Source organism: Heliangelus exortis, chromosome 6 (assembly GCF_036169615.1).
Source record: "Heliangelus exortis chromosome 6, bHelExo1.hap1, whole genome shotgun sequence".
In the NCBI taxonomy this organism is placed as follows: Eukaryota; Metazoa; Chordata; class Aves; order Apodiformes; family Trochilidae; genus Heliangelus; species Heliangelus exortis.
This window is the reverse complement of record NC_092427.1, coordinates 30,429,968-30,455,947: the sequence shown is the minus strand read 5'-3', so window position 1 is coordinate 30,455,947 and position 25,980 is coordinate 30,429,968. Positions and strand designations below refer to the sequence as shown.

At 37.6% G+C, this 25,980-nt stretch overlaps 1 protein-coding gene across 15 annotated transcripts in view; it reads left to right on the top strand.

Moving 5' to 3' along the window:
* SLC4A10 (solute carrier family 4 member 10) overlaps nucleotides 1-25,980 on the top strand; it is a 142,800-nt gene that overhangs the window by 46,447 nt on the left and 70,373 nt on the right. For 10 of the 15 annotated variants that reach the window (XR_011726575.1, XM_071747527.1, XM_071747516.1 and 7 more), the window contains exons 2-3: nucleotides 7,408-7,489; nucleotides 16,348-16,494. Coding sequence is in view for 14 of the 15 variants with exons in the window: in XM_071747527.1 (XP_071603628.1) it covers nucleotides 7,408-7,489; nucleotides 16,348-16,494 (229 nt within the window). In the remaining variant the exon portion in view is untranslated. Of the gene's footprint in view, nucleotides 1-4,567; nucleotides 4,758-7,407; nucleotides 7,490-16,347; nucleotides 16,495-25,980 lie in introns of all 15 variants that reach the window. The other 5 variants (XM_071747518.1, XM_071747525.1, XM_071747526.1 and 2 more) reach the window with 1 other exon arrangement.

The window sequence follows — 25,980 nt, the reverse complement described above, 5'->3', positions numbered from 1 at the left end:
GTGACCCAACTGCTACATCCCTTAACTAGCAGTAAGGAACACTGTCCTCTATTTACTAGAGGTCTGGCTGAGATTAGCAATTGAATAAAGATTAGTTTACAAATCCAGCATATGTGACATGATAGGGAAGAATGGCAAAAGTTATAAGAATCTTAACACCACTGAAAATGTTTAAAGTAACAGAATTACCTAAGTGCCTTATTAAGGGTTTGTAAGTAGTTTACCTCATATAAATGTTCCTGATGATTTTACTCCAAGCCATAAAAAACATGATAAGCACTTCTGCAAATAAATGCAGGTGCTTTAAACAGGTACCAGAATCTAGAAAGAATTTAGCAGTTCAGTATTTCATCATTATATCCAATGCTGCAATAGGTTTATCAAGCCTTTTGAGTGGGAACATTGGTGGGTTTTTTATTTTTCTTTTCCCCTACTTCTCTGATCTGTTGCTTCTGCTATTAGTATAACAGAATCCTTTTCTGGTGGGAGAGTGCAGACAGTGGGGCATCTGCAACAAATTAAATTACAGTTTTGCCTTGATTTTCTGTTTAATCTTCTTTAAACAGAAATCTTGTCTTCAGTTGGATAGGTGCATGAAGAACAAATAAAATAACTCAGTTACCCTGCAAATGTAAGAAATGTGTTGTTTCTACCTAAAATGGCTGTTTTCCTTGTGACTCTTGTGATTTTGAAAGATTCCTTGCAAATTGATGGGGAGATACTTTAGTGATTATACATTCATTTATACATCAGATCATAATGGCTAAATTGTACATAATGGTTAAATTGTACATAATGGTATGCAAGCAGTACATACTTCAACATAGATAATACAGGAATTACATGTATTAGAGAGCATTTACTTGTCTGTAAAAATGCTTTGTTTTATTCATGTTTGCATATTCTGCTTATGTTTCATCTCATTAAATTTATAATAATAGGATGTGCTTAGATTTAATGCCTGAAATTGTTTTCTACATTTATATGCTACAGGAATTGCATTACATTAAACTTGGGCTCAGTCTCAGGTCAGTAGCAAATCAGTTCTTTGAAGACAGTGCTGATTAGTGCAATTTTTTGCAGCATTTCAGAAGATGGTATTTCTCTATTGAGTCAGGCTAAACAGTATCTTGGCTTTTGCTATAAAAAGAGACACGAGGGAAAAAGAGGCAGAGAAAGATGCTTTTATGCATATGACACGCAGCCCTGGGGAAGATGCAAATCTGGAATGAAAACTGATTGCTTTCTTCTTTGTTGTATAGGCAACAAAGTTGTTGTGAAGTAGAGCTGACCAAAGAAATATGTGCTTTATGTTAACTAGGAGTGATTACTGCAGAAATCTGCCACTAAAGCAGTACAATTAAAGGGATGTTTTAAAAAATAATTCTTCCGACCTTACCAAACAGACTTTATTGCATTATAAATGTGTTTTGATGGGCCTTCCTTGATAGGTGGATAGAAAAGGATGATGTAGTGTAGCTAGTGGAATGGAAAAGAATTATATTTGATCACAAAGATAAAATTCACTGTACTTGCCATGTCAAAAGGCTGCTAAACATGATTATGTGTAATAAAAGCAATTAAATACAATAATATTATAAGGAACGTGGTTCCCTGCCCCTCCCACCCCCCCCCCATGTGCTTGTGTTTAGAAAGAGAAAAGAATTATAGACTCTTAATTGTGACTCTTAAACACATTATTTACTATGTCAGTTTTGTGTGACTGTGTCTGCTCAAGGACAGTTTAAAGGACAAGGCTGACTAATACAGTCACCAGTTATTTGCCTCCTACAACAGGGAGGCATCCATCTTTAAGAGCTTTTTAGCCATTTAGGTTAATTGTCTTTAGACACTCCCAATATCTTTTTGGCAGACCCTGAGTTCAAATAACTCACTATCCTGTATCTTTAATGATGCCATCTTTATGAAATGTCAAGCTAAACTTAATCAAAATGATCTTAAAAATACAAATGTCATGTAATGGTTCTGTGCAATAAGTACAGCACAAAGTGATAATGCTGGAATATCTTCAAACTGAGAAGGCAATCATGGCATGTGACATCTGCACAAATGTTTCGAATTTCATTACAGACTGTCTGAAAGGTGAATACACAAGGTCTATGCCACTAACTTGATGATAAAATATATAAACTGAAATATATCAGAGTTACAGCTTTTAAATAATTATAGGTAATATAAATAAAATAATTTTATATTGCAGTTTTCTATTGTTTATATGAATGCAGTATTTAATGCTTTATACTGACAGGAGTTCTTTAGTTCCAGATGGTGTTTGAGAATTATGTAGATTGTCTAATCATCAATAAGTGGCTTATAAGGAGAAGTGATTAATACCGTCATAATTTTTCCTATGAGTCAGCAGGTGTGTCATGCATAATTTCCAATGCAGAAAAAAAATCAAAATGGCTTTTCTTCTGCTCTATATTTTACAGAAAGGAAGATGTTTATGTTGTGATTCGTGCTGTAGGTGTATTCAGAATGTAATTGAAAAGTGAAAGGCTTTTGTCTGTAGGTTTAAAAACCCTGGAAACTTTTCTGGAATATTAATACTCTTTATAGATGATTTTTGCATTGTATTTCAAATAAAAACAATAATTAATTTATTGAAAACACTGGCCAAATATCAGACACAGAAAATAAAAGTAGCCAAATGTGAAAAAAATTAGATGGAAAGGATTAAGAAACTTCTAGTTTCCCATGTAAAATTAGTGTTACCCATTTGACTGGTCTGTTCACAGAATCACTGAATGGTGGGGGTTGGCAGGGACATCTAGAGGTCATCTACTCCAACCCCCCTGCCAGGGCAGGATCCCTGAGAGCAGATTACACAGGTACACTTCCAGGTGGGTTTTGAGTGTCTTCAGGGGTGAAGACTCCACAACCTCTCTGGGCAATTTGTTCCAGTGCTCTGTTACCCTGAGAGTATAATATTTTCTGATATTCTCGTTAAGTCTCCTGTGTGCTAGTTTGAGACCACTGTCCCATCTGTCACTGGACACCACAGAGAAGAGTCTGGTCCCATCCTTCTGACACCTGCCCTTTAGATATTTATAAACATCAATGAGATCCCCCCCCAGTGTCCTTTTCTCTAAGCTAAACAGCCCAACTCCCTTAATCATCTTAGTGTCCCTGTGCAAGACTCTGTCCCGTAGTTCCTTGTCCCTCTTGAACTGGGGAGCCCAGAACTGCACACAGTACTCTGGGTGGGGCCTCACCTATACATGATGAAAGCATAGACAGTTTAGAAGAGCTATAACTAAAGATACGTGAAAACATCTGTCATAAAATGACATTTCTCAACTTTTATAAATGTGTAGTTTCTCCATTAATTGAACTGATCTGAGATGTGGAAGGGCAGTGCACAGTTCTGAGGTGACAGGTTTAAGGATCAACCTCTGCAACGCATCGATCAGTTAGTGTGTCATATCACAGGCTCTGTCATAGCTAGAAAGGGTCAAATTGGGAAGCTTTCCAAGACTTCAGGCTTGGAAATATCCTGGCTAGTGAGCTTTATCAGCATATAGGTGGAAAGGGCACTTTAGACATTTGTTTCTGGTTTCTAAACCTTGGGCCTTTTCAGTCCTTCTAGCCAATACACCCAGAATTCCTGGCAACAGCTGCAGCTTCACTTTATATTCTGATAAGCAGGTTGCCAAAAATCAGTATTCCTAGCACCCATGGTATCCTTATTCCTTCCTAATGACATACCAAAAAATAGAAGCCAAATGTCTTTGAAGCTGGTTTATTTCCTTTTAATGTTGTTCAACTGCAAATACGTTTCAATGTGCAGTTGCCCTGTAAAGAGACAAAAATAGTAACAACTGTATTTATAAGACTTTTTCATCAAAACAGATTTTTCCTGTGAAATATGCACAGCAGGTGCTGCTGTGTGGTGAAGGTCATTTCAGCATGCATTTGGAAAATAGAAGAGGTGAAATCCTGGGCTGAGTTGCTGAGCCCTGGTCTCTAAGGAGCTTGTGGTTTTCACATATAAACATCACATTTTTCTTACTTTTTCATCCTAGAGACATTATTTTTTTCTACACTGTGTTTGCTGATATTTTATTGCTTTACAAAAATAGTTTTGTGCCTACATTTTGGGTAAGCCATAAAATAATAACAAATATAACTAAAGAAAAAGAAATGTTATCTAGTTTATAAAAATATGACAAGCTTATTATGCTCTGATTGTAGTTTCATGGAATTCCACTGACTTCTGTAGCATTGCTCATTAATGAAGCCTACAGAAAGAGAGCCCGGTATATTTGTTTTAAAATAAACTTCATCCGGTTACTGTTGGAACTCTGCAGTGTAAAGTTATCATAAGTTATTAGTGTACGTTGGTTTGATGTCAAAAGAACATTTTATGCTAAGATGTATTTTATCCATCTGTTGTTTTCTATCTTCACCTCTTCACATGAATAAACTGCACTTTCTTAAATCAAATGACTTAGCATTTCTGAAATACTGCAGGAATATTAATTACAGCACAGAGCAGCTGGGTGAGAAAGGGAGATAAGTAAGTATTATTATCCCTATTTTACAGATGGGGGAGCTGAGGCACAGAGATTAAGTGACTTTCCCAAGGCCATACAGCAAGTCAGTGGCAGAGCCAGGATTAGCGCTCGGGGACTTCCTGGATCCCTCTCCCATGCTTTAAGCAGTAGACCACAGTGCTCACTGGACTCAGCAAGCAACTCATTGCAATAATGGACAGTTCCGAGGACTCATACCTGGTCAGTGCCTCCACGCATTTGTTTGCAGACTCCTGCAGTGTGTCAGTAAGGTTTGAATACCTCAGTCGTAGCAGATTTCTGCACTATGTGAAATTTCTGGCCCACATCACTTTCAAATGGGGTGGAAGGAAGAAGCGGTAAAATTCAGACATACACATGGCACAGCTGTGAAAAGTTTATAGTTTTCATGCCTTATTGAAACTGATGGCTGAAACTGCAGTGGGTGAGTTCATGAGTGGGTAAGGATGTTAGTGTAGAGGTTGGTGGCTGCTTGGTATGTTCAAAATCATCCAGAGCATAAATTCTATCTTCCATGACTGTCTTAATGTTAGTCTTGCCCATACTTTCAGCTTAAAACTCTAACGTATTGCAACACTGAATAATTTTATAGTTTTCCTGAAATGTCAATGAAAAGCAGAGCGTTACCAACTGAAATTAAGTTTCTAGCCATCAAGGGAAAGTGGAGTGGATCTGCCACTATTTTTACTTGAATTGCTATAGCACTTATCTCCAAATGAGGTAGGACCTAATTGCACAAAACTATATTAACAAGCCCTACTATCCCTTCTCCCCTCTTCCAAGGAGGCAGTACAGGAATCGGAAATGACTTCTGACTGAATTCAGCATGACTTTTGTACTGGTGAATGCAAGGTGGCTTTCATACTGCTAGGAAGTGAGAGTGCACAGTGCAAGGCCTGTTTAATTGGACTTTGTTCAGAGTCTGATGAGTGAATTGGCAACACGACAATACTCCCAATTAAGCTGTTTTACCCTGTAAAATTAATGAAATAAATGCACTTCTGAGATGCAAGGCAAGGCTGAGACTTGCTGTGACATTACAGGAAGAGGAGGCAGTGAAGAAAAAGATTGCCAGAAGCTGAAAATTGAACACATGGGAAAGGAGAAGTCAAAGTGTATGAGCATATTTTGATTAATATTAATGAATTAATTTGTATTTAGTTTACTTGGATGATCTGTAAATGCTTTAAACTGTCCAGCAATTTAATATTTTCCCCAATGTAGAGTTTCCCCTAATATAAAGCTTTTTCAGGATCAATAAAATAGTGATGGCTATGTCTTATGCTAGAATAGCAGTGTTTCTGATGTGGCTGTAACTTTGCCTTTGGCATCCTGCCTAACCACTCACCCAGGGGCATGGCATCAAACCAGCATAACAAACACATCCAGTTTTGTCTAATGGCTTAAAGTAACGGATTCATTTTACCTAAGATGATCAGATGTTTTCTGTGAATTATACTGCCCTGGTACATCTTAATGGATTATTAGTTAATTCTAAATTTTAAAAAAACTAAACTGTTTCAATAGAAGGCCTTCTCTCATTGTCAGATTTTAGTTACATGCTATTATAATAGGAAACCTCTAATAAAGACACAGTAACACTCTCAATGTCTCTTTAACAGCCCAGATGCTTGGTGCTGACAAGTTCTTTGGATTTTTCTGTATAAAATAGCTACAGCATGACAGCTATTTTTAAAAAAAGAGAGGAATTTGAAACAAAAACTTGTATCCAGAATGCACGACATCCAGCTCCATGTATAAATGATTTTGTTTCGGGCATCTGCTTTTTAAGGGCAGGTGCTCATGTAGTTTAATATCTTGTTAAATTTGACTGCATATAGATATATTGGTCATATAGAGCTACTATGCAACTCCTTTTCTTCAGACTTCCATTGAGATAACAATTTATTATATTGAAATCAAGCAGTTGTTCTAATATAATTTACTAAAACCCTTCCACTAATGACAAGTAAATATAAATTCATGATACACTAATTGATATTTTTGTACAATTTATCCTGTCATCCTTTTTTTCTCATCATAATTTACTGGAAATCACATGAAATATAGGCTGTATTTAGAAGCATTTTTATGCAGTTGGTGTTGTCAAACTTACAGTGAAGCCAGGGTTTGTTTTAGCACAGCATCCAGTGCCCCATTGCTGAACTCCCAAAAGATTACTCCGCTTAGGAGAGTACATATATAGTGTAGTACTGTTAAAATGCATGTATGACTACAGTATAAAATTAAACATGAAATATACGTTCCTGGGGAAGAATAGCTATTAGCAAGTGCTATCTGCCTTTTCTGTACTGTACGTGTTTGTAAAGAAAAGCAAAAGCTTTGCAAAGAACTAGTAAGTGAAGACAATTGGTTTCATGGTAATAAACTTTTTGTTCTTATCATGTTGTGACTGAGTATCATTTTCAGCTTTGCCAAAGTATACGGAGTGTCAGTAATTTGGGAATTCTTCATGGATCTCAGGATCCTTCTCTAAAGAAAAAAATACATACCATCCCTTTCTTCAAGGGTGCAAGTATAAAGCTGCCTCAACCCGACAGTTATTCCCTCATCTCCTTCACTGTCCTATTGACTCAGGTTTTTCTTAGCTCCCTTTAACCAGTGTTTACCCATCATCTTGCAGGTGTTAACAGCAAATTTCGTACCTTAATAAAAATTGGTGCATAAGGAATAGGTTTAATAAGGAAAATTAAATTATAATTTTTTTTTTGTTGTTGTTCCTGAGTAAATAGATAAATATGAAAAGCATTTTTCTTTCATAGTGCTATGCAATCTTACTAATAGCTTCCAAATGCAAAGACAGTTACGTGTTCTTTTTCCTGTTTTGCAGAGAAATGATGAAGAAGCTGTTGTGGATAGAGGTGGAACTCGCTCCATTCTCAAAACACACTTTGAAAAGGAAGATCTAGAAGGTGAGAGATTATCTGTCTCTTTCTTCTGAAAGTACTGAAATGCAAATCTACTGTGTAAGATTACTAATTTGAACAGGGATGGAAAAGTGATCAAAAGTAGAATCTCATAATTTACTTTAAAAAGAGAAATATTCATAATTTCTCACAGCAGTGCTGAGAGGCAGGTGGTAGATGGAGTTTGCTACTTTTCAGTGACCTGTAATTAATTCCTGTAAACATTTATGGATGACTTTAGATAAGTCTTTCTACCTTTAAGTTTCCAAATATGTAAATGGAAGCAGGACTGAACATTTACTACCTATGGCTTCTACAATTGCTTTACATTTCTCATGTACTTGCCACATCTTCAGCTGAACAAAAGTGTTCTGGAATGTCACAGATGAGACAGCTACTTGATAATATACACTGAAGAAAACATGTAACATCACCATCTAGAAGGAAGTGAAAAGTTGTGAGAATTGTTTTGATATTGGCCACATAATTCAGATAGTCTCTGAAAGTGTAACATTTAAACTTGTGGATCCCAAACTTATTCTCATTACTACTGTAGTTACACTCTTTTATTTTGGTGTGTGACCTCCCCAAGTCATAATTGTTGGATGAAACTGAATTTCTGTTGCACATATGATATTCCATCTCTGAGACAGGAACTTGGTGATTTTAATTCTTAGCTTCTTGTACTGGGACATATAAGGTTCTTGTGTTTGTTGTATGGAGCCACAGGAACTAGCCAAAAAGAAATACTAATATGAGGGGTTTATTTCAATGAAAAATTAGTTGCCTCAGGTCTAAAGAGAGGTATCTCCATCTATGCCTGAAGCTGAGCTTACTAAATGCCTACCCTTCAGTATATTTTTCTTTCTTTTTCTTTCTCTTTCTGGTATTGATTTTATGTTCTCTGCTGCACAATGGCTATATTGCTGGTTTAATTCAACATGATATACAGCAGCTCCCTGTTATTGCTTCTCTCATCGGTGCCTCAAAAAGCAGACATGGCTGCATTTTTAAAGAGGCCTGGCTGTGTTAGGTAGTGTCTCATAGAGGGATGTAATATATCATGCACTATAGTGTGTATGGGGTAGGTAGCTCTTTGCTACCTAGAGTGGACAACTCTAAGCACATGGAAAATTAGAACTCAGGTAAGATATTTCCAGGGTGGTGTTTTGGGTCTTGGTGTCTCCAGGGGTAAGTGGCTGGCAACAACAATTTAGGACTCAGGCACAAAGCACCCTTTTTTTTTAACATTTCACTTAGTCTTCTGTAGTCTTCAATCCCTTGATCACATTCTTGGACAATGTGTCCTTGGAGGAACACCTGGTAGAAGGGTCAGGGCTCACTACCTTCCTTTCTCCATAATACTGACTTACAGAGTTTTTATGAGAAGAGCCTACCCCAAAAAACATGCTTTTGCTGAGTCATTTTACTGATTATGTGAACCAGAACACGACAATGACACCTCTTTAATCTTTGCATCAATTTAAATTTTTTAGAACACTGAAAATTTCTGTAGTTAGCCAGTGAGTCTACTTCTCTTTAAAATCACACTGCTTGATAATGTTCTAATAAAACAATTCAGTGTAGCATCCTTCATAATGCAGTTAGCTTTCTCAGGTAATTTTAATGTCCACTCTAAGATCAGATCAGTGTGCCTTTAAATATGTAATCACTGTGTCCAGAAATACCAAATGACTTGAAAAGATTTGAAGAGATTGTAAATTTAATATCCAGTTACTGTTAATAGCACGTCCATTTATTTCACAGCACATCTAAGCACTCTTCCATCTGGAAGCAGTGGATGTGACTCACAAATGTCACTGGTTTATTTAATGTACATTGTATTGTGTTTTGCTGAAAACTTACCTTTTTTCTAATCACATAATAACTAGAAAATATGAAATCAGTTGCTAATTGCATAGCTTAGTAAAAGTCATAATTAGATAAATATATGTATTATGTAATTAGTTCTATGAGAGACATTTAATTTGGTTTATATATAAATATTATATAATTTATAAATAGCTAGTTACTGAATCTTCTAGCAAAGGCTAGTTTTGACAGCATTTAAGTTTCAATAGCACCAAATCAGCAACATTTAAAAAACTGAAATTCATATAAAGAACTTCAGGTTTTAGATCTGAAAACCAGTATTTAGTTTCATCAGGTTCAATCTTAAATTTTTAATTATTCTGTTATATTTTAATTTTAGACTATTAGCATTCAAATATCAGACATACAGATTTAAATGTGTCCTAAAATGCCCATCTGAAATTTCTTGGCTCAGCAAATAATTGTATTTGCATATTTTGAGGCAGCCATTGTGCAAATATAGTGAAAGTACATATCTTGCTGAAAGCATGAAAATATCATGATGATTAATGCTGCCTGGAAGAACATCCACAATACCAGAATTTTGCCTCAGTCTCTGTGAGTCAGTGTTTTGTTTCCATGAGCAGTACTATTTGGGGAGATAGGACAGGAACTGCAGTACTTACAGGAGCACGAGAGGTGTGGTGGTCATGTTAGTGCCTCTAATCATGTTTGCAATGTGTACTTCATATTATATCTTTTTACGTAAGCTTTTTAGTGCTTCAGAGGTGGATTATTTGCAGCGCTTTGCCATTCAGTTTTCCAGCATGACTGATTTTTCCATGTAATTAATTTTTCCTGAGCTTTAAGGTCAAGATCAGCCACTAATACAGAACAAGTATTTTGTCTAACTTCCATTAATAAAGGAACAGAGAAAGCAATTCTAAAAGCAAAACAAGAAGCCTGTCTCCCCTGGTTATAAGCACACATTTTGCATGCTATGTTTCCATGTGTTTACAGACAAAATTCCTATTAAAATAAATATGCTTTGTTTTTATCAGTGATGAAATTTATAAATGAGAACTGGGCACTGATTCTGGTTACTAAAGTACTTAATTGGAAAAGCACAGGTTGTACATGTACCTGTAATGGGAGCAGGTAGGCAAGTTTTCATAAACAGATGTGCACATCAACAAACAGTTGGACTCAGCTTATTCCCTGTTGTTGTCTCTGGCTGTCTGCCATTCAATGCCTGTTCACTAGTAAGTTTCCTGACAAAATGGATATACCTACTTTTTTCCTCATAAACGCAAAATATTTGGATTCATCTGTACACATCTGGAGATCTCAGTCTCAGATCCCATACTGAGACTATGCTGAGATATGCAGAAAGTAAATGTGCTCTGACTGAGGCCATTTGCTTATGCCCACTGTATCAGCTCGGAGTGAAAATGGCTGTTGCATGGCTGTCCTTGCTAGAGGTGCTCAGCTGCAGATCCTGCATTTTCGTGATGGAATTTCAGAACTGCTCTGGGTGTTACTGTGGCAGTGGGTATTACTGAAGCAACATTGATAGGGAGATGGTTGGAGACACAATTGCCAGGTGGAAGTCCAGGCATGAACGGGGGATGAATTCTGGCTCTGTTGGAGGATATTTCAAAATGATCCTTTGTTCAGAGAAATCAAGATTTTGCTTAGGCCTTTTTAAAAATACATTTTATCTGTCTAAGTGGTGTGGGAAAAATTGTCTCATGGGAAATCAAATTTTCCATCTTTCATGTCTCTCAGGTCACATAAAACACTGCATCTGGTATATAAATCACTGTACATCAGAACATGCATTCTGATGTTTTTGACAGGGTTTAGACATGGACTGATTACTGAAAGTCACAAAAGACTTCAAGCTAAATTAGGAAATAAATATCACTACTACAACACTGAATCCTCAGCTTCTGCATCATATTCAAACAATAAACCAAAAATTAATTTGAAGTGTTAAGTGTGTTTGTAGAGATGTATTGTATTTAATGACCTGTATGAAAATTTATTTTGATGGTAGGTGTCCTGCTGACAAAAAAGAAGTGAAATCCTCTTTTTAAAATGGTGATTTTATTTATTGTATCTTTTTAGATTTGTTTCAGCTTGTGACAGTACTTTGAAATTTTTATTATATGCAGTTATGCTTAATATATGAAAAACCCATTGTGGTTAAACTATAATTGCCATATGTATTATTTTGTAAAAATCTGAGTGTCTACAGATATTGAAGCAGGCTTTTATTCTCAGAGGTGGGACATTCTTTATAAAAATAATGGAATAGTGGTTCTGACCCCAGCTGACAATATTTACCTGAAACTTAATAGGACCTAGCAGTTCACAGGGCTGAAAAAACATAACTCTTACTAATCTGCTAGCTTTGATTCAGCCTTGCCCTGTGTAGAAGCAAGTCAGCTACGAATTTTGCTTGTCCAGATAGGAGCATCGACCAAGGTCTCCCCTCCCTTTGGCTACCACAGTGCTACAACCTATTGCAAGTAATTTGTTACTCTGTCAGTACTGATCCTCTGCTCCAGCCTTCTTTGCTTCTAGTTCCCTTCTGCTCATCTAGATGTTCAGTGTGACCTAGCTGCTCCTTACTGCAGTGTTTATTAGACTTATTAGACTTAGTACATAAGCTGTGGAAGTGAAGAGCTGGCAGGAGATTTGAGCTAGTCTGTGCCTTTAATGTCAGATGTATTTGTATAGCAGTAGGTCTCTGCAAACAGGTCTCTTAAAAAAGAACCATTTTGGCTTTACGGGCACAGAATTCTCTCATTTTGTTGTCTACCAGATATTAGATTCTCTAGCTTGTTCGTTTGTCATTTGTAAGGCACATCTTTCTGTAGTGCCTCTCATCTGCTTTTTATCTCCTTTTTCCTGTGTCTCTCAATATTCCTTGAGATCTCACTTGCTTTTCTCCTGAGCTTTGCTTACACTCTTGCTTTGACAATTGCCTGGTTTGGTCCCTTCCCATGTCTCATGTCTGTGGGAAGGAGGTAAACCTTGAAGATTCATCAGTAACTCTGCAGGACATTTTCACAACATTTTTTTGGAAGTTCACATGAAGAATAATGAAATAATGAAGCAAACATGTTATCACATAGTGTTGGCTGAATTCCAGTCTTTTGTTAGTCATCAGCTTTGGGTTTTGAAGTTTGATTTCACTCTGAGCTTCACTTACACGAAACCTTTTCAATATTTGTGGGGACTGAAATTTTCAAATATTTCAACTTTTGAAATTATGATAAGTAAAATTGATATAAACCAACTTGCCATTCTTGGAGAAAGCCATAAAATTGCATGAGAAGACTGAAACGCTCACTTTTAAAAATGCAGTTGTGCTAGTACTGAGTTTGCATTTTTGTTTTGTTGCTAATTTAGAAATATAGGTCAAATTCTCCCCTCCAATAACCACAGCTTCACTTTCTATCAGTGGAAAGTGTGACTGTGTCTGAGAGAGTCCTTTTACTTTCAGTTTCTGCTGATACTTTGTTTTCCTGTTGTCTGGCAAGGTCTGAGACCTGATCTTGTGTACGACCATGCACGCAGCACCTCTGGACTCATCTGGAGCAATGTAGAGGAGGGAATGACAATAAATGCAGTTAAGAAGGCTTATTAGCCCATCCACATGCTGGAAAAATGTTTTGTTAAAATGAAAGATTTGGTGGGAGGGCAGTGATTGATTTGGGCTCCTTAAAAGGTCCTTAAAGTTAACTACTTCAGTGAGATGCTCTTATTCTCCATATCGAATATGGCCTTAATGCTTTCTTGGGCCAAGGATATTTTTAGTATTTATATTTTCTGTCATAATTTAACCTAGAACATGAGTTACATGTATGATCTAAAAAAACTGTGAAGGCTTTCTTGTCAGTTCCTCCAAATTATAACATGGCAAAAAGGTGAAAAATGACCTTTGAGCAAACCATTACCACAAACAACAACATGAACAGTTTAGAAAGTATTGCTTTTGTCCCCTCTGCTGTCTCTTTAGCTCCCCCTCCCTCCTGCACTACAATAACAAATCATGAGTCATGTACTCCTTCTTTACTCCTACACAATTCACCATAATCACTTTTGCTCCAATAAGGAAAAAGGCAGTTTTTAAACTCTGCATTGATTGCTGGTTTTCTATCTGTACCTCACTGTCAATTTTGAGAGGATGGAAAATTGCATGTGGTTCAGCTCTAGCTGGCAATACATAAAAGAGGCTTCAAGACACTGAGTATTTTCCAGAGGGAGAAGCACCCCCCAGCCCTCCTGAGGTCAGCAGTCATTTGAGACTTGGCTTGAACCATTGTCAAAATATACTCTCAAGCCATCTTGACTTTGCAGTGTGTTTCCTTAGTAGGTCACAAAAGCCTGTATTTGCTCTTTCTGGAGATATTTCAAGACCAACTGTTCCCTTATCAGCCCCCATCCATCACGCCCAAGAGGAGGGATCTGAAAACCTTGGTCTCGGCAGGTTCCTAAAGCAGATTTGGATCATTCTGGATGGAAGGCAGCACAGGCAGGTGCACCCTGAGCACCTGGCACTCACACTTGTTCGAGTCCAGGACAGTCACATTTTATGCAGTAGACACCAAATTGCCTGGCTCACTAAGGAGCTCTTGAAAGGACCTGCTGGAGTCCTACGTGCCTGGTGTAACATGGAAGCCTGTGAAGTTTCTACTGATGAGGAAGTGGGGAGATGAACTTGTTCCTTATGTGTGTTCTTCCTACCATATAGGTTTGTGTTTTCTGTGCTAAAATTGTGTTTGGAAGGAGAATGGGAGGCATTAGGGCAAAAATGTCTGTACCATTAGCATTGCATTAAAAAGATCCTAATTTCCATAAATTAAGGGAAACATTTACAATTCTTTTCTCTCCATCTTCATTTTCCCTAGCAGTGCCACATTTAGTCATACAGCTGGAACTTGTAGAAGTACATAAGTTAAGTCATAAAGTGCCATAAATTATAATGGGCTTTATTTTTTTCAAAGCTCTAGAAATCTGACCACATTTCTTTTCCTTTACATTTATTTAATAGATAAGATAGGTAGAGACAAGCTTCCTTTTTGAAGGCCCAGAATGACAAACTCAGAAAACCATTTTTAGATGTTACATTTGTCATTTCCAAGGGCTATGCAGAAAATTATTTACTTTGTGGAGATTTACTTTTTACATGATTAATTTGTTACTGAGTTCTTAAAATAAAATTTAGGTCTAAGAAAGAATTTTTTTGCAATACAGTAAACCCAAGCAACTCTTGTACTTAGATTTTATTCTAAAGAGCAACTGAGCTCAAGTTCTGGAGTCAGCCCTGGAAATTAATTGAATTGTGAAGCTGAATCTGTGTTTCCTGATGCAAGTACAACCTGAGCAATGAAGTGCACAAACCCAGGATAAGCACGCCCACTTCTGTCACAAAGCAACCAGAATGCATTAAATTACTAAATTAAGAAAGCAATCTATTTGTACTCCTGGAAGTCATAGTCTATTTCTACCCATAGTTTATTACTACCCATGGAAGAGTACTAGAAAGTGTTGAGTACTACATTACGGTGGTTCTTCAGTATCTTTTTAATAAATTCTTTTCATGGAATAAATTTTTCCTTTTTCCATGTACAACCAACTATAATATATTTGAAATACACCAAAGGTGTCCTTAAGCAGCTGTCCTTAAATAATTTCTTGGGTTAAATGTAGTAAGCAAGAGGAAAGAGGTATTTAGAAGATAATTAAAAAAATAAAGGAAAGATTTCAACTTTTGGCCTTTGCTTTAGAAAAATTCTTGACTCTAGAAGAATAGTCTCCCAAAAAGTCATGCTTCTGCTTTCTAGTATCCTAGGTAAAGCAAAGTTGAAGAACGAACTAGTGTGATATCCAGAGCATTTTCCCTGCTTCTGCAGAGAATTCCTGTCAGCCCTGGATTTCTTTGATGAGTAGTGACAAATGCTGCCTTGCTCTGTTTTCTGCCCCTGCTGGGTTCCCCATGGGATTAGAGATCACTTGCTACCTTAGTTTTGATGTTAGTGACCTTTTTCAGATGTTTGACACTGCTCAATGATTACAGCAAAGCAGCAATTATCCACTCACTGTGTTATGCTTATTTCAAGGAGAAAATAAATGTTATTTGAGATGAGTAATCTGGACTGTGTCTTTCTGCTGAGTAAATGTAGGAGATCTGCCTGTAGTGAGTCATGATTCCTGTTTTTTGGTACTTCTTGCGCATTTCCCTTGTGCTCTTCCCCTTCTAAATGCTTTATTGTGTTCTGATGCTGTTAGCCCACAAATCTTTTGGGCTAAATCAGCAACACAAAATTCCTTAGTCTCAAAGGCTCAAAGATGGTTGCAGCCAGGGCAATGTGAAACTTCTTACATATTTAAAAAAAATAAAATCGAGGAAATGAAAACACCCTAAGCTGCCAGCAAATGTGTTTATGATGTAAGCACATAAAGTTGTGTAGGAATATTTTTGCCTTGGTTCCATGGTGTTTTATTGGTTTTGTTCATTCTGTGTTTTTTTTTTTTGTTTTTTTGTTTTTTTGTTTTTTTTTTTTTTCCCTTCAGTAAATTTCCCACAAGAATTCTGTCAGGTTTGGCTCATAAATAGCAATGAGTTTTGTAAAGTTCCTGTATACACAAAGCAAACAGCAACTTTACCAAATGTTCAGTGCAAAGAAATCCATGTGTCTCTTCAAATCACTGTTTTGGAAGACATTTTACAGAACACCTGTCTGGCTTTAGTGAAAGTTCACACACAGAAACGCAAATTTGAGGGAAAAAAAATCTGTCACTGCATCATAAGGACATCAATACTTCAATTTTTTTTAATGTATTAAGGTTTCATATATCCATGCCAATAAATCATAATTTTGTAATCAATAACATTATGACTATTAAAATTAGAATAATAAATATTATACAGTTACACGATTATAATAGTTATTGTATCATCAATGCTTTTATGGCTATTAATATTGTTATTATGTTGCCATAGCCCCTTCTTAAAAGGTAACTTTTTTTACCTATAGGCCATCGAACATTGTTCATTGGGGTTCATGTGCCACTGGGTGGAAGAAAAAGTCACCGACGCCATAGACACCGTGGACATAAACACAGAAAGAGAGACAGAGAGCGAGATTCAGGATTAGAAGATGGGAGAGAGTCTCCTCCTTTTGGTAAGATACATTTTATTTTTGCATAGATCTTTTAATAACAAACATCAATAAAATTATGCATGCCCTGTCCTTGGCTGGGACACAATTAGCAGTGGAGTTTTGGAGAACTCACCAGAGCCTCTCCAGTCACCACAAGAGAACCAAGATTTGTTCCTCTGATGGACAGCAGCCAGCTACAGTCAAAACATGAGAAATCTCAGAAATTTCTACCTCTGTGGCAGGCTGTCCCTGAGTGTTCTTATAAGGCGTACTGCCACCACCACTGGAAGGGAGTAAGTGCTTTATGGCACCAGCTGCCCTCAGTGAAGGATCTGGACTATTTTCCCCTAAAAAGCAACACAGAAGAGTTGAGGTTCTTTACAATCAGTTATTTAATAATGTTGATGTTGTTGAAATCACAGTGTTTCATCAGATATGAACTGTGATCCAGATTGTGTTTGCCTTTTTCCTTACAAGACACTGTGCTTGCCATCGTGAGATGAGTCTGCTGAGGACTTAAGAGTAAACAGGAAAAAATACCTTTCAGTAAATGAACCTGATACAAAACTCCTAAAATTTTCAAAATTTTAAATTAAAAAATATTACAGAAAACAGAAAAAAGGTAGTAACGAATAAATTAGTCAAGCCTTGCCTCAAAACACATGAGAATATTATTTGCTGTTTAGAAATAAAAAGCACATATGCTGATTTGTCCAAGGCTGTCGTAAGTGTTGAAAGTATAAAAGAAGGAGATACAGAAAAGCAGCTTGTCAGTGTGCAACAGAAGGATGTTTTTAAATCATTAGGGAAATGTGCCAATATAATTTCAGGTTACAGAATAATGATTATACTTTCTGTTGATCCAAAGTGTGGATTATGTATGTAGATAACTTTGGAGCTAGTGGATTAGAAATGCTGATGGTTAAATATATTGTTAAGAGCTTGAAGTACTTGAATGGTTCATAATGGATTTTAAGTTAAGACTTTTTCAAACTTAGTAGATATGAGTTAATATGAGTTACATTTTGAAGACTGAACAGTGAAGAAAAAATTGGCTGTGATGGTTCTGTCTGGAATGTTTTTCAAATGTGCAAAGAGCCAGTACTATATTGAAACTGGTTTCTTGGAAAACTACAAAGTTCATAAATTATTAAAGCAGTTTTCATAAAGAATATGCATATATACATATAATGTCAGATTAAGAAGAAACAATTGAAAGTAACATTAGCCAAGAAGTGAGATATCTGAAACTATGAAGCAATGTCTTCTGTTGAGTCATCTGGTTTTATTGAAGTGCCAGTATGTGACACATTTTGGCTGTGAGCTTAGCTCTGTTCTTTCAACTTCTGGAGTCCTAGGCTTGTGTCCTTCCTAATGACAAGAATGAAAAAAAAAAGAAATTAACTGGTTGAATCCGTCCTTAGTAGTATTTGACAGTTGTGCACACAATAAAGGGCACGAGGGAAAATCAGCCCATGTTCAAGAGTGTTTCAAGAATGGAATGTCAGTAATACAAAACAGGTAATTTTGAAGTGCCTTTGTATGTTGGTCTTCACACCACTTGTCTACAGGCACTCTTGTTTGAAATAAGTGCAGGACTGCACTTTTGTAAGCCATGTGTTCACTTGTAAAGGTATTGTAACTATCATCTAAAGGATGTGTGTGTCATGTCACATAAATTATTACTTTTATAACGCCCAAGAGGGCGTTATAAAGGATGGGCCAGAAACATGCAAGTCTACTCTGAATGCTTCTCAGTATGCTGAAAATACTCTTCAAAATGGTTGAGTGATAACAGTTCAAAAGGAGTCAAAGTCAGCACTCCTGAATATTCAGAAATATCTGGAAATACCTATTTTTCCTACCCTGAAATAATATCAAAGTAATAAAACTTGAGGATTTTTAGCCTTGAATATCTGACTTCTGGCAGTCTGACCAGAGAAACAGACTTTGCCAGAGCTTTGACATCTCTACCTCCAGGAAATGTGGCAGCCCATAGACAACAGTGAAAGGGATTTGTCTTATGACGTGATGGAGGCATTAGGCACACTCAAAGCAGGCAGACAAAATCATAGAGAGATTAATTGTAGTCTGTATCCACATTCTTGCTTTTACTGTGGATTTTCCTTAGAGCAGTTTCAGTCAGGTTGTGCTGCCTAGGAAGAAGCATCGCTTTTAGTGAGAATATAAGCATAGTTTTTCTATGCTTTATTTACACAGGGAGAGCAACAGACACTTCCCACACTAAATCTGCATCCACTAAACCTTAGTAATGTTTCTTGGCTCTCATTCCCCATGACCATAAGATTATGAGTACCCAGAGGCTGAACAAAGTTGCAAGGAAGACAAATCCTATTCTTGACACCTAACTTAATATGAGGGACTGTGCTACCTAAGTGATCAGGTCCAAAATAGTCATTTAATTTATGAATCATTCTGATTTAATTGATCATGTCACCCTGTCACCATATACCCCTTTTAACATGTTTCTTCTGAATAGTAGGAGGCTGTATTCTTCAGAACTGGGGGGAGGAGGAGAAAGAAAAAACATTCAGTGAGCAGGTGCAAGAAGAAAGAGAAAATAAGTACTGTGAGCTCAGCTGATTGAAAACAGTGCTCTGAAGTAAGAAAATACATTAGGATTTTATGATACAAGAGAATAAATTAGCAGATTTTTAAGCACTGAAGGATGAAGAGAGGTATAATAAAAAACAATGGTGCAACAACTAAATAATACAGATGCTGGTACAAGTAAAGGCCTGAAATATTCATGAAGTGCTCCAGACTGCTTAGTTAACCAAGCATGGACTGAAACATAATTTTTGTCATTTATAACTGTATAATTTTAAACTTCATCTGTAAAGTGCCATCAGGTGAAGATCTTGGTCTGCTGTCACTGTTCATAGTGCTGTGGGGCTCTGCAGGCCCTGCTCATAGTGGACAGGTGTGACCTGGTTGCTATCCAGTTAAAAACAATTTCTTTAGCAATGTTCTTTGTATCAGCATGGCTAGAAAACACCTGTATTCAATGTAATGCCCATGGCTGGAAGCTTCCTGATAATCCTTTTGAATCCTGCCTGGGAAAGCTTTACCAGCTACTTTTAAAGGGAATTTTTGTGCAGAGAATAGATGTTTTAGAATATACCGGTGGCAGCTCAGAAGCTATTTTAAAAAATTCTACTGGGACTTTTCAATTAAAAAATAACTCGAGTGTCCTCAGTATGCAGATTCAGAGGTTAATGTAATATGTAGACTGTGTAGTTAGTGGAATAAAAAAGAGAAGGGTCCTGTCATCTGGGGGCACACATCAGTTAATCAAGTTTTATATTTGTTTTCCCCACACCTGATTATCACTGTCTGTGTATTCCCTCTTGATGATATGAGGTTGTACAAGATGTTTTCATTTTGCCATAATGATGTGCCTTTTGAATTGCATAATTTGCAGATTACACGACTTGCTCATGGAGAAGCTTTTTTTGATGGTAAGCTAAGCCATTTCAAGATCTAGATTTCTTTCATCTTGCCTCATATTTTTTTGGAAGGAAAGGAGAAATCCAGTGAAATGATCCATTAAACGCAGTAAATGTTAAAAATGCAGTAATGCAGTAATGCTAGTTGCTATATTGAAGAGGTTTACCATTCCCAGCTGAAATGCTGCTGTTGTAGTTATGCTAATTAAGGAAAGTAAACAAGTTTCATGCCTGGTTTAAGCCTCCCCCCACAGCATTTCTTGTGGGGCAGGTATTGTGGCTGCTCTGTGAACTAAAATTGTGGTGCAAATTAAATCTGGTTTAGCAAAAAAAGTTGTTTCTAGTCTAGAACAGTTCCTTGATGCTGTTTTCTGGGAAGGTGATGGGTGTCAGCCACAGCAGGGTGCAGGGCCACAATCTGGCTGGGACTGCTCCGTCAGTGCTGCAGTCATGGTGGCACTGGAAGTCTGCTGCAGATTTCCTTTCAGTGGTCGGGTTGCACTTGCTTGGTATGCATGTGATTTTTAGTGGCAGTTTTCTGTGTTTTTTGATGTCTGTCTTTTGCTTATAACCTTTGAAATATCTCTCTTGGACTTAGACTTGTAAGTCAAAGATATTTATATTTCTGTTTTGCAATGGGGTGATAAAGGAAGACTTTAGCTCTCAGCAGGGTAGGGTGTCTTTAAGGATAGGTTTTGTGAGGATGAACACAACAGTGAGAATTGTTCACTGGTTTCATTTAATCTCCTGTGGTGTCTTCTAGGACTAGACACTGTTGGGGCTTGTGCAATGGTTGGTTTGTTCTTTAAAGAAATCTGTCTTTAATAATCTCTAGTTCTAAAGAGGCTTAAATTTGTAATTCATGATATTGGATATGGCAAGGGAAGCTGAGCAGCCCTGGAGGTGAGCCTAAAAGAGAACTGAATGCAGGGTTCATGAGAGGCTGTCTGAAGGTAATGCAAGGGAAAAAGTGAATTGCAAAAGGGAATTTCTCTTGGTTACCAGAGGGGCTTGAAGAAAGAATAATGAAAGGACTCAACTGACTATATTTGGTAGCCAACCTCAGATTTCAAAGGTGTATTATTAGGGCAAATTTAGTTATTTGTAAAGAGTATGGCTGTTAAGAGAATTCTACCCTTAACTATAGGATTTGTCTGCTGAAGGGTAAACTTGGAAATTTGAATCTCTGGGCAGCTGTGGAACAGATTGCAGCAAATCTGGATTAAAATAATGTATCATAATTGCAGTTTTAAGAAACAGGCAAAAAGAAGAGAATTGAAGCTTGGGAATCATCCATATTGTCAAATCTGAAGTACAAGATTATTTGTCATAGCCTTGAGGTGATGGAAACAACTCGTGAAGAAAATGCAGGGAGTGCTTCTGGGAACCAAGATTATATGTATAAGGATAAAGTGCCAGAGGAGCAATCAAGGAAGTATTTTCTTCCAACCTAACACATGTTTTCTAAGGTCTGTGAAGAGATTTTCAGAAGTGTGCTGTATGTCTGTTTACTATTTTATGTGTAACTTAGTAATGGAAATTTTGTTTTCATATTTACCATGTTTTCTAATTTAAAAAAAAGTAATTTATGATCCCAGCCTTTACTGAACAAGGTCTGATCTGCGCAGGAAGGCGTTAGGGAAGAGCTCCTATCCACCACTTACTTTATGGGAACAATCAGGTTTGTCTGTATGCGAAATGATACTTTCTTTTCTGTGATCCTTTGAATTTTTCACACCATCTTACCTTTGTCTGAAGAAAGTTGTAGCACAGCTGACATGCAATAACACCAGTTCACTCCCTGTCAGCATCCCATCCTGTGCAGTGAGCAATCAAAACAATCCACAACTTTTTATATTTAATGTTAATTCTAATATGACTGTAAAAGAGCATGAGATGTGATAGATCTTATTTGTGCTGTTCAATGTGTTTTATGTCCTTTTGTAATGTAAATTTTATTGGACGTCTTCTAATGTAGAATTTTTCACCCCTACCTCCACTGACCCCAACAAGAATTATGAGCCTACTAATACTACCCTTAAATACAGCTTCTCAAGAGGCTTAGAAATACAGAAGCCTGTTCTGACAACTGAGGTAGCAGAGTGTTATTAGAAATACATTTTTGTACCCTTTCTAGAATTGATTATCAAGAGCAGGGGATAAAATCTGGAATAAATTTTGTATGCACCTGAGGCTGTATTTCTGCTTGTGGTATGGCTTGGGCAGATTTTTCTGCCATTCTACCTGATGGCAGCACAGTTGGCCTCAAAAAATCCTGGCATGCACTGAGGAGGAGATGTGGGTCACCCAGAATGGTAAAGTACAGCAGGTTATTAATGAGCTGCATGTCATGTGGCTGCAGGGTGACTTTCTGCAGCACACAATACCAGTGTGAATCTCTGTTTTTGACAGCAGTGTATTCACCAGGTCTTAATTTTTACCCTTTTAACAGGTTAGTGGAGTTAAACAGATTGTTAAACCTGTAATGCTTGGATTTCCCATATATGCAATGAGTCTGAAGTGTCAGAGGTAGTCTGGATGTCTGTGAGTGCTACTTGGATGACATGAGCAAAAGCCCAGAGAAATCCAGGTTTAACACAGAGTCTGGCAAGAGGCTCCCATGGGTTGGTAGAGCCACAGCAGAGAGTTGTCTCAACTTCTCCTGACAGTGAGGGCTAATTAACAAAGCATAGGTGGGTTTTTATGGTTCTTCTGCTCCTGCCATGTATCAGACATGATGCCTAGGCCCACATGGTTCTGGAGGAACCTGAGCTGGTGATGAGCCATTTACTTGAGAGAATCATCAGCTGCCTAGTGTGGAACTTTAAATTTGTGTTGCTTCTAGAGTCTCTGTCCTCTGATATAAAGCAAAGGAGGTGATAGAAATACTAATGTAACAAACTAGTCCTACTGATTTAATTTTTTTTCAGCTTAATCTAGGTTACTTTCAGTGCTTTCTAGAAATAGCAAAAAAAAAAGGTCTTTTTTATTTATTTTCATGTTGGCTGTATTACTTGAAGTAGGGATAGACACATAATATTCAAGCCAATTTCTGTTTTCATAGACTTAAAAAAAATAAAATTGAGTGTCCTAGTTTGCAAATATTATGCTTCTATACTGAGGATTAAGTTATCACAGTTTGACAGTCAGCAACTGAAGTATTCTTTCATACTGTTTTTGAATCACAGATTACTCATTTTCCATATAACACACTAATGACATACTTGGTATTTATTACTTATGAATAGCAGCCACATCCATCTGGCTCACATGAGTAATCCTGTTAACTCAATTTTTTTAAGTAGAACTAAGGGATCTGATTTTTTTAAAAAATTGTGTTACAGAATCATAGAACGTCATGGTTAGAAAAGACCTCTGAGATCACCAGGCTAAGCCATCAACCCAGAAAAAATCCACCATGTCTGCCAGAGCATGTCCTGAAGTGCCATATCTCCATAATTTTGAATACCTCTAGGGATGGGGCAGCCTATTCCAGCCTATTTTTTCAGTAAAAAAATTCTTTCTAGTCTAAAATCTAGTCTAAACCTCCCCTGGTGCAGCTTCAAGCTATTTCCACTAGTCCTATTGTTATTTACTTGAGAGAAGAGGCCAGCACCCACCTCACTTTCAGGTAGTTTAGAGAGTCATAACGTCTCCCCTTAGCCTCCTCTTCTCCAAACTAAACAATCTGAATCCCCTCAGCTGCTTCTCATAGGTCTTGTTCTCTAGACCCTTCACCAGCTTTGTTGTCCTTCTTTGTGTCCACATTCCAGCAACTCAATCTCCTTTGTAGTGAGGGGCCCAGAGCTGAATACAGTACTCAAGGTGAGGCCTCACCAGTGCTGAGCATTGGGACACCATCACTTCCCTTCTCTTGCTGGCCACACTATTCCTCATACAAGCCAGGATGCTGTTGGCCTTCTTGGCCACTTGGGAACACTGCTGGCTTATATTCAGCTGGGTGTTGAGCAACACCCACAGGACAAGCAGCTTTCTAGCCACTTTTCCCCAAGCTGTAGTATTGCCTGGAGTTGTGACAGAAATGCAGGACCTGGCCCTTGGCTGTGTTAAATGTAGTATTATTGGCCTCATCCCACTGATCCAGCCTCTCCAGATCCTTTTGCAAAGCCTTCCTGCCATCAAGCATATCAACACTCCCAACCAACTTGATGTCATTTGCAAACCTGGTGAGGAAGCACTCAGTCCCTTCATCTAGATTGTTGATAAAGATGTTGAAAAAGACCAGTTCCAAAACTGAGCCCTGGGTAACACCACTGGTGAACCATCTACCAACTGGATTTAACTCTGTTGACTACAGCTCTCTGGGCCTGGTCATCAATTGGTTTTTAGTCCAGTAATGAGTACACCTGTCTGTGCCATGAGCCACCAGCTTCTCTAGGAGAATGCTATGGGAGGTGGTGTCAAAAGCTTTATTAAAGTCCAGGTAGACAACATCCATAGCCTTTCCCTTATCCATTAGGTGGGTCACCTTGTCACAGAAGGAGGTCAGGTTGGTCAAACAGGACCTGCCTTTCGTGAGCCCAGGCTTGATGGGCCTGATCCCCTGGCTGTTCTGCACTTGCCACATGAACATGCTCAAGATGAACCTCTCCATAATCTTCCCTGGTACTAAGGTCAGTCTGGCAGGCCTGTAATTTTCTGATCCTCCTTCTAACCCTTCCTGTAGATGGGCATCACATTAGGAAGCCTCCAGTCATCTGGGGCCACCTCTGTTAGCTCCGACTGTTGATAAATGATGGAGTGCAGCTTGGTGAGCTCCTCTGCCAACTCCCTCCATACTGTTGGGTGTAGTGGTCCTATTATTTAATTCTCTTAAGGTTTTATCCTTGCAATAAAATTATTGTACTATAAAGCAAACTTTTTTTCTTTACAATTTCTAGCTCGGTGTCTGAAAATCAAGCTGTAGCTTGGAGGGTTCATATATCAATTCAAAGTACAGCAGCAAAGAAAGAGAGCCATGATGTAGCAGCTAATTTTACTGCTGTGTTAGCAAGGAAGAAGAATTTACTGCATATTTTGTCATTTATATAGATTCTTCACTGTTGTCAGTCAAGTAGCTCTATGTTACACAGAGGACCCAGGAAGAGCACATCAGAGCATTAAGGCGTTTCCTTGTTACTACTCACCTGACTTTTAAGGGGTTTCTGATTCTCTGTTTTCCTGCCCACACTGAAAGCATGTATTTGCATGAGTATCATAACTGTCATAAAACTGCAGTTCTGCTGTACAACACTACTAATTTACTACTTAACAGTAGCTGTTGCTGTAAATTAGTTCTAGTGCTGATTTTATCAGGAGTACAGGATGTTCTTGGCAATGCTTATTCTCGGATTCTCACTGCAGTCCAGCTCTTAAACCAAGTAGCTTGTTTTCCATGATCTGTCAGTAGTCACAGGCACTGGTTCTTTGCAAGTTTGTATCTTGTTGAATTTTGTCCTTCTGGGAAAGAGTCATAACAATTTTCACACTGCTTGACCAGTGTGTACTTTCTAGTCCCAGATCAAATCTTGATGTTTGGATATACTTTACCCTTCTCTAGAATGTACCAGCATGAGGATATGGGAAACAAATTTTTAAAAAGTAGATAAGAGGCCGAAAAGTGGTCTCTAGAATAGAAGTTGAAGAAATCTTGAAGAGGACCGATTTTGAGAGAGAAAAGTAACAAAAGTAACAAAATTATTCTTGTTCCTTAATGTTTCACCAGAAGTACTTTCTGTCGCCTTGCAGTTCCATTCTATAAGGCTTGATGGTACCAGAGCCCATCTGCTTTGTTTCCCATATTTCTTCTGGGTTTCATTTCCTTGCTTTGTGAAGGAATAAGGCTTGACAGTACTATATCTTTATACTCTGTTTAAGCAAACAGTGAAAGCTGTCATGAATTGCTTACATTTCATTGCTGAAAGGTATCTTTACTGCTGAATTTAATCTCCTGTATCAGCGGCCTATTTAATTATTTTTGATTAGTGCTGCACTTGCTCTTTAACTATCATTCAATGAGTGCTATCTCAATCTTTCC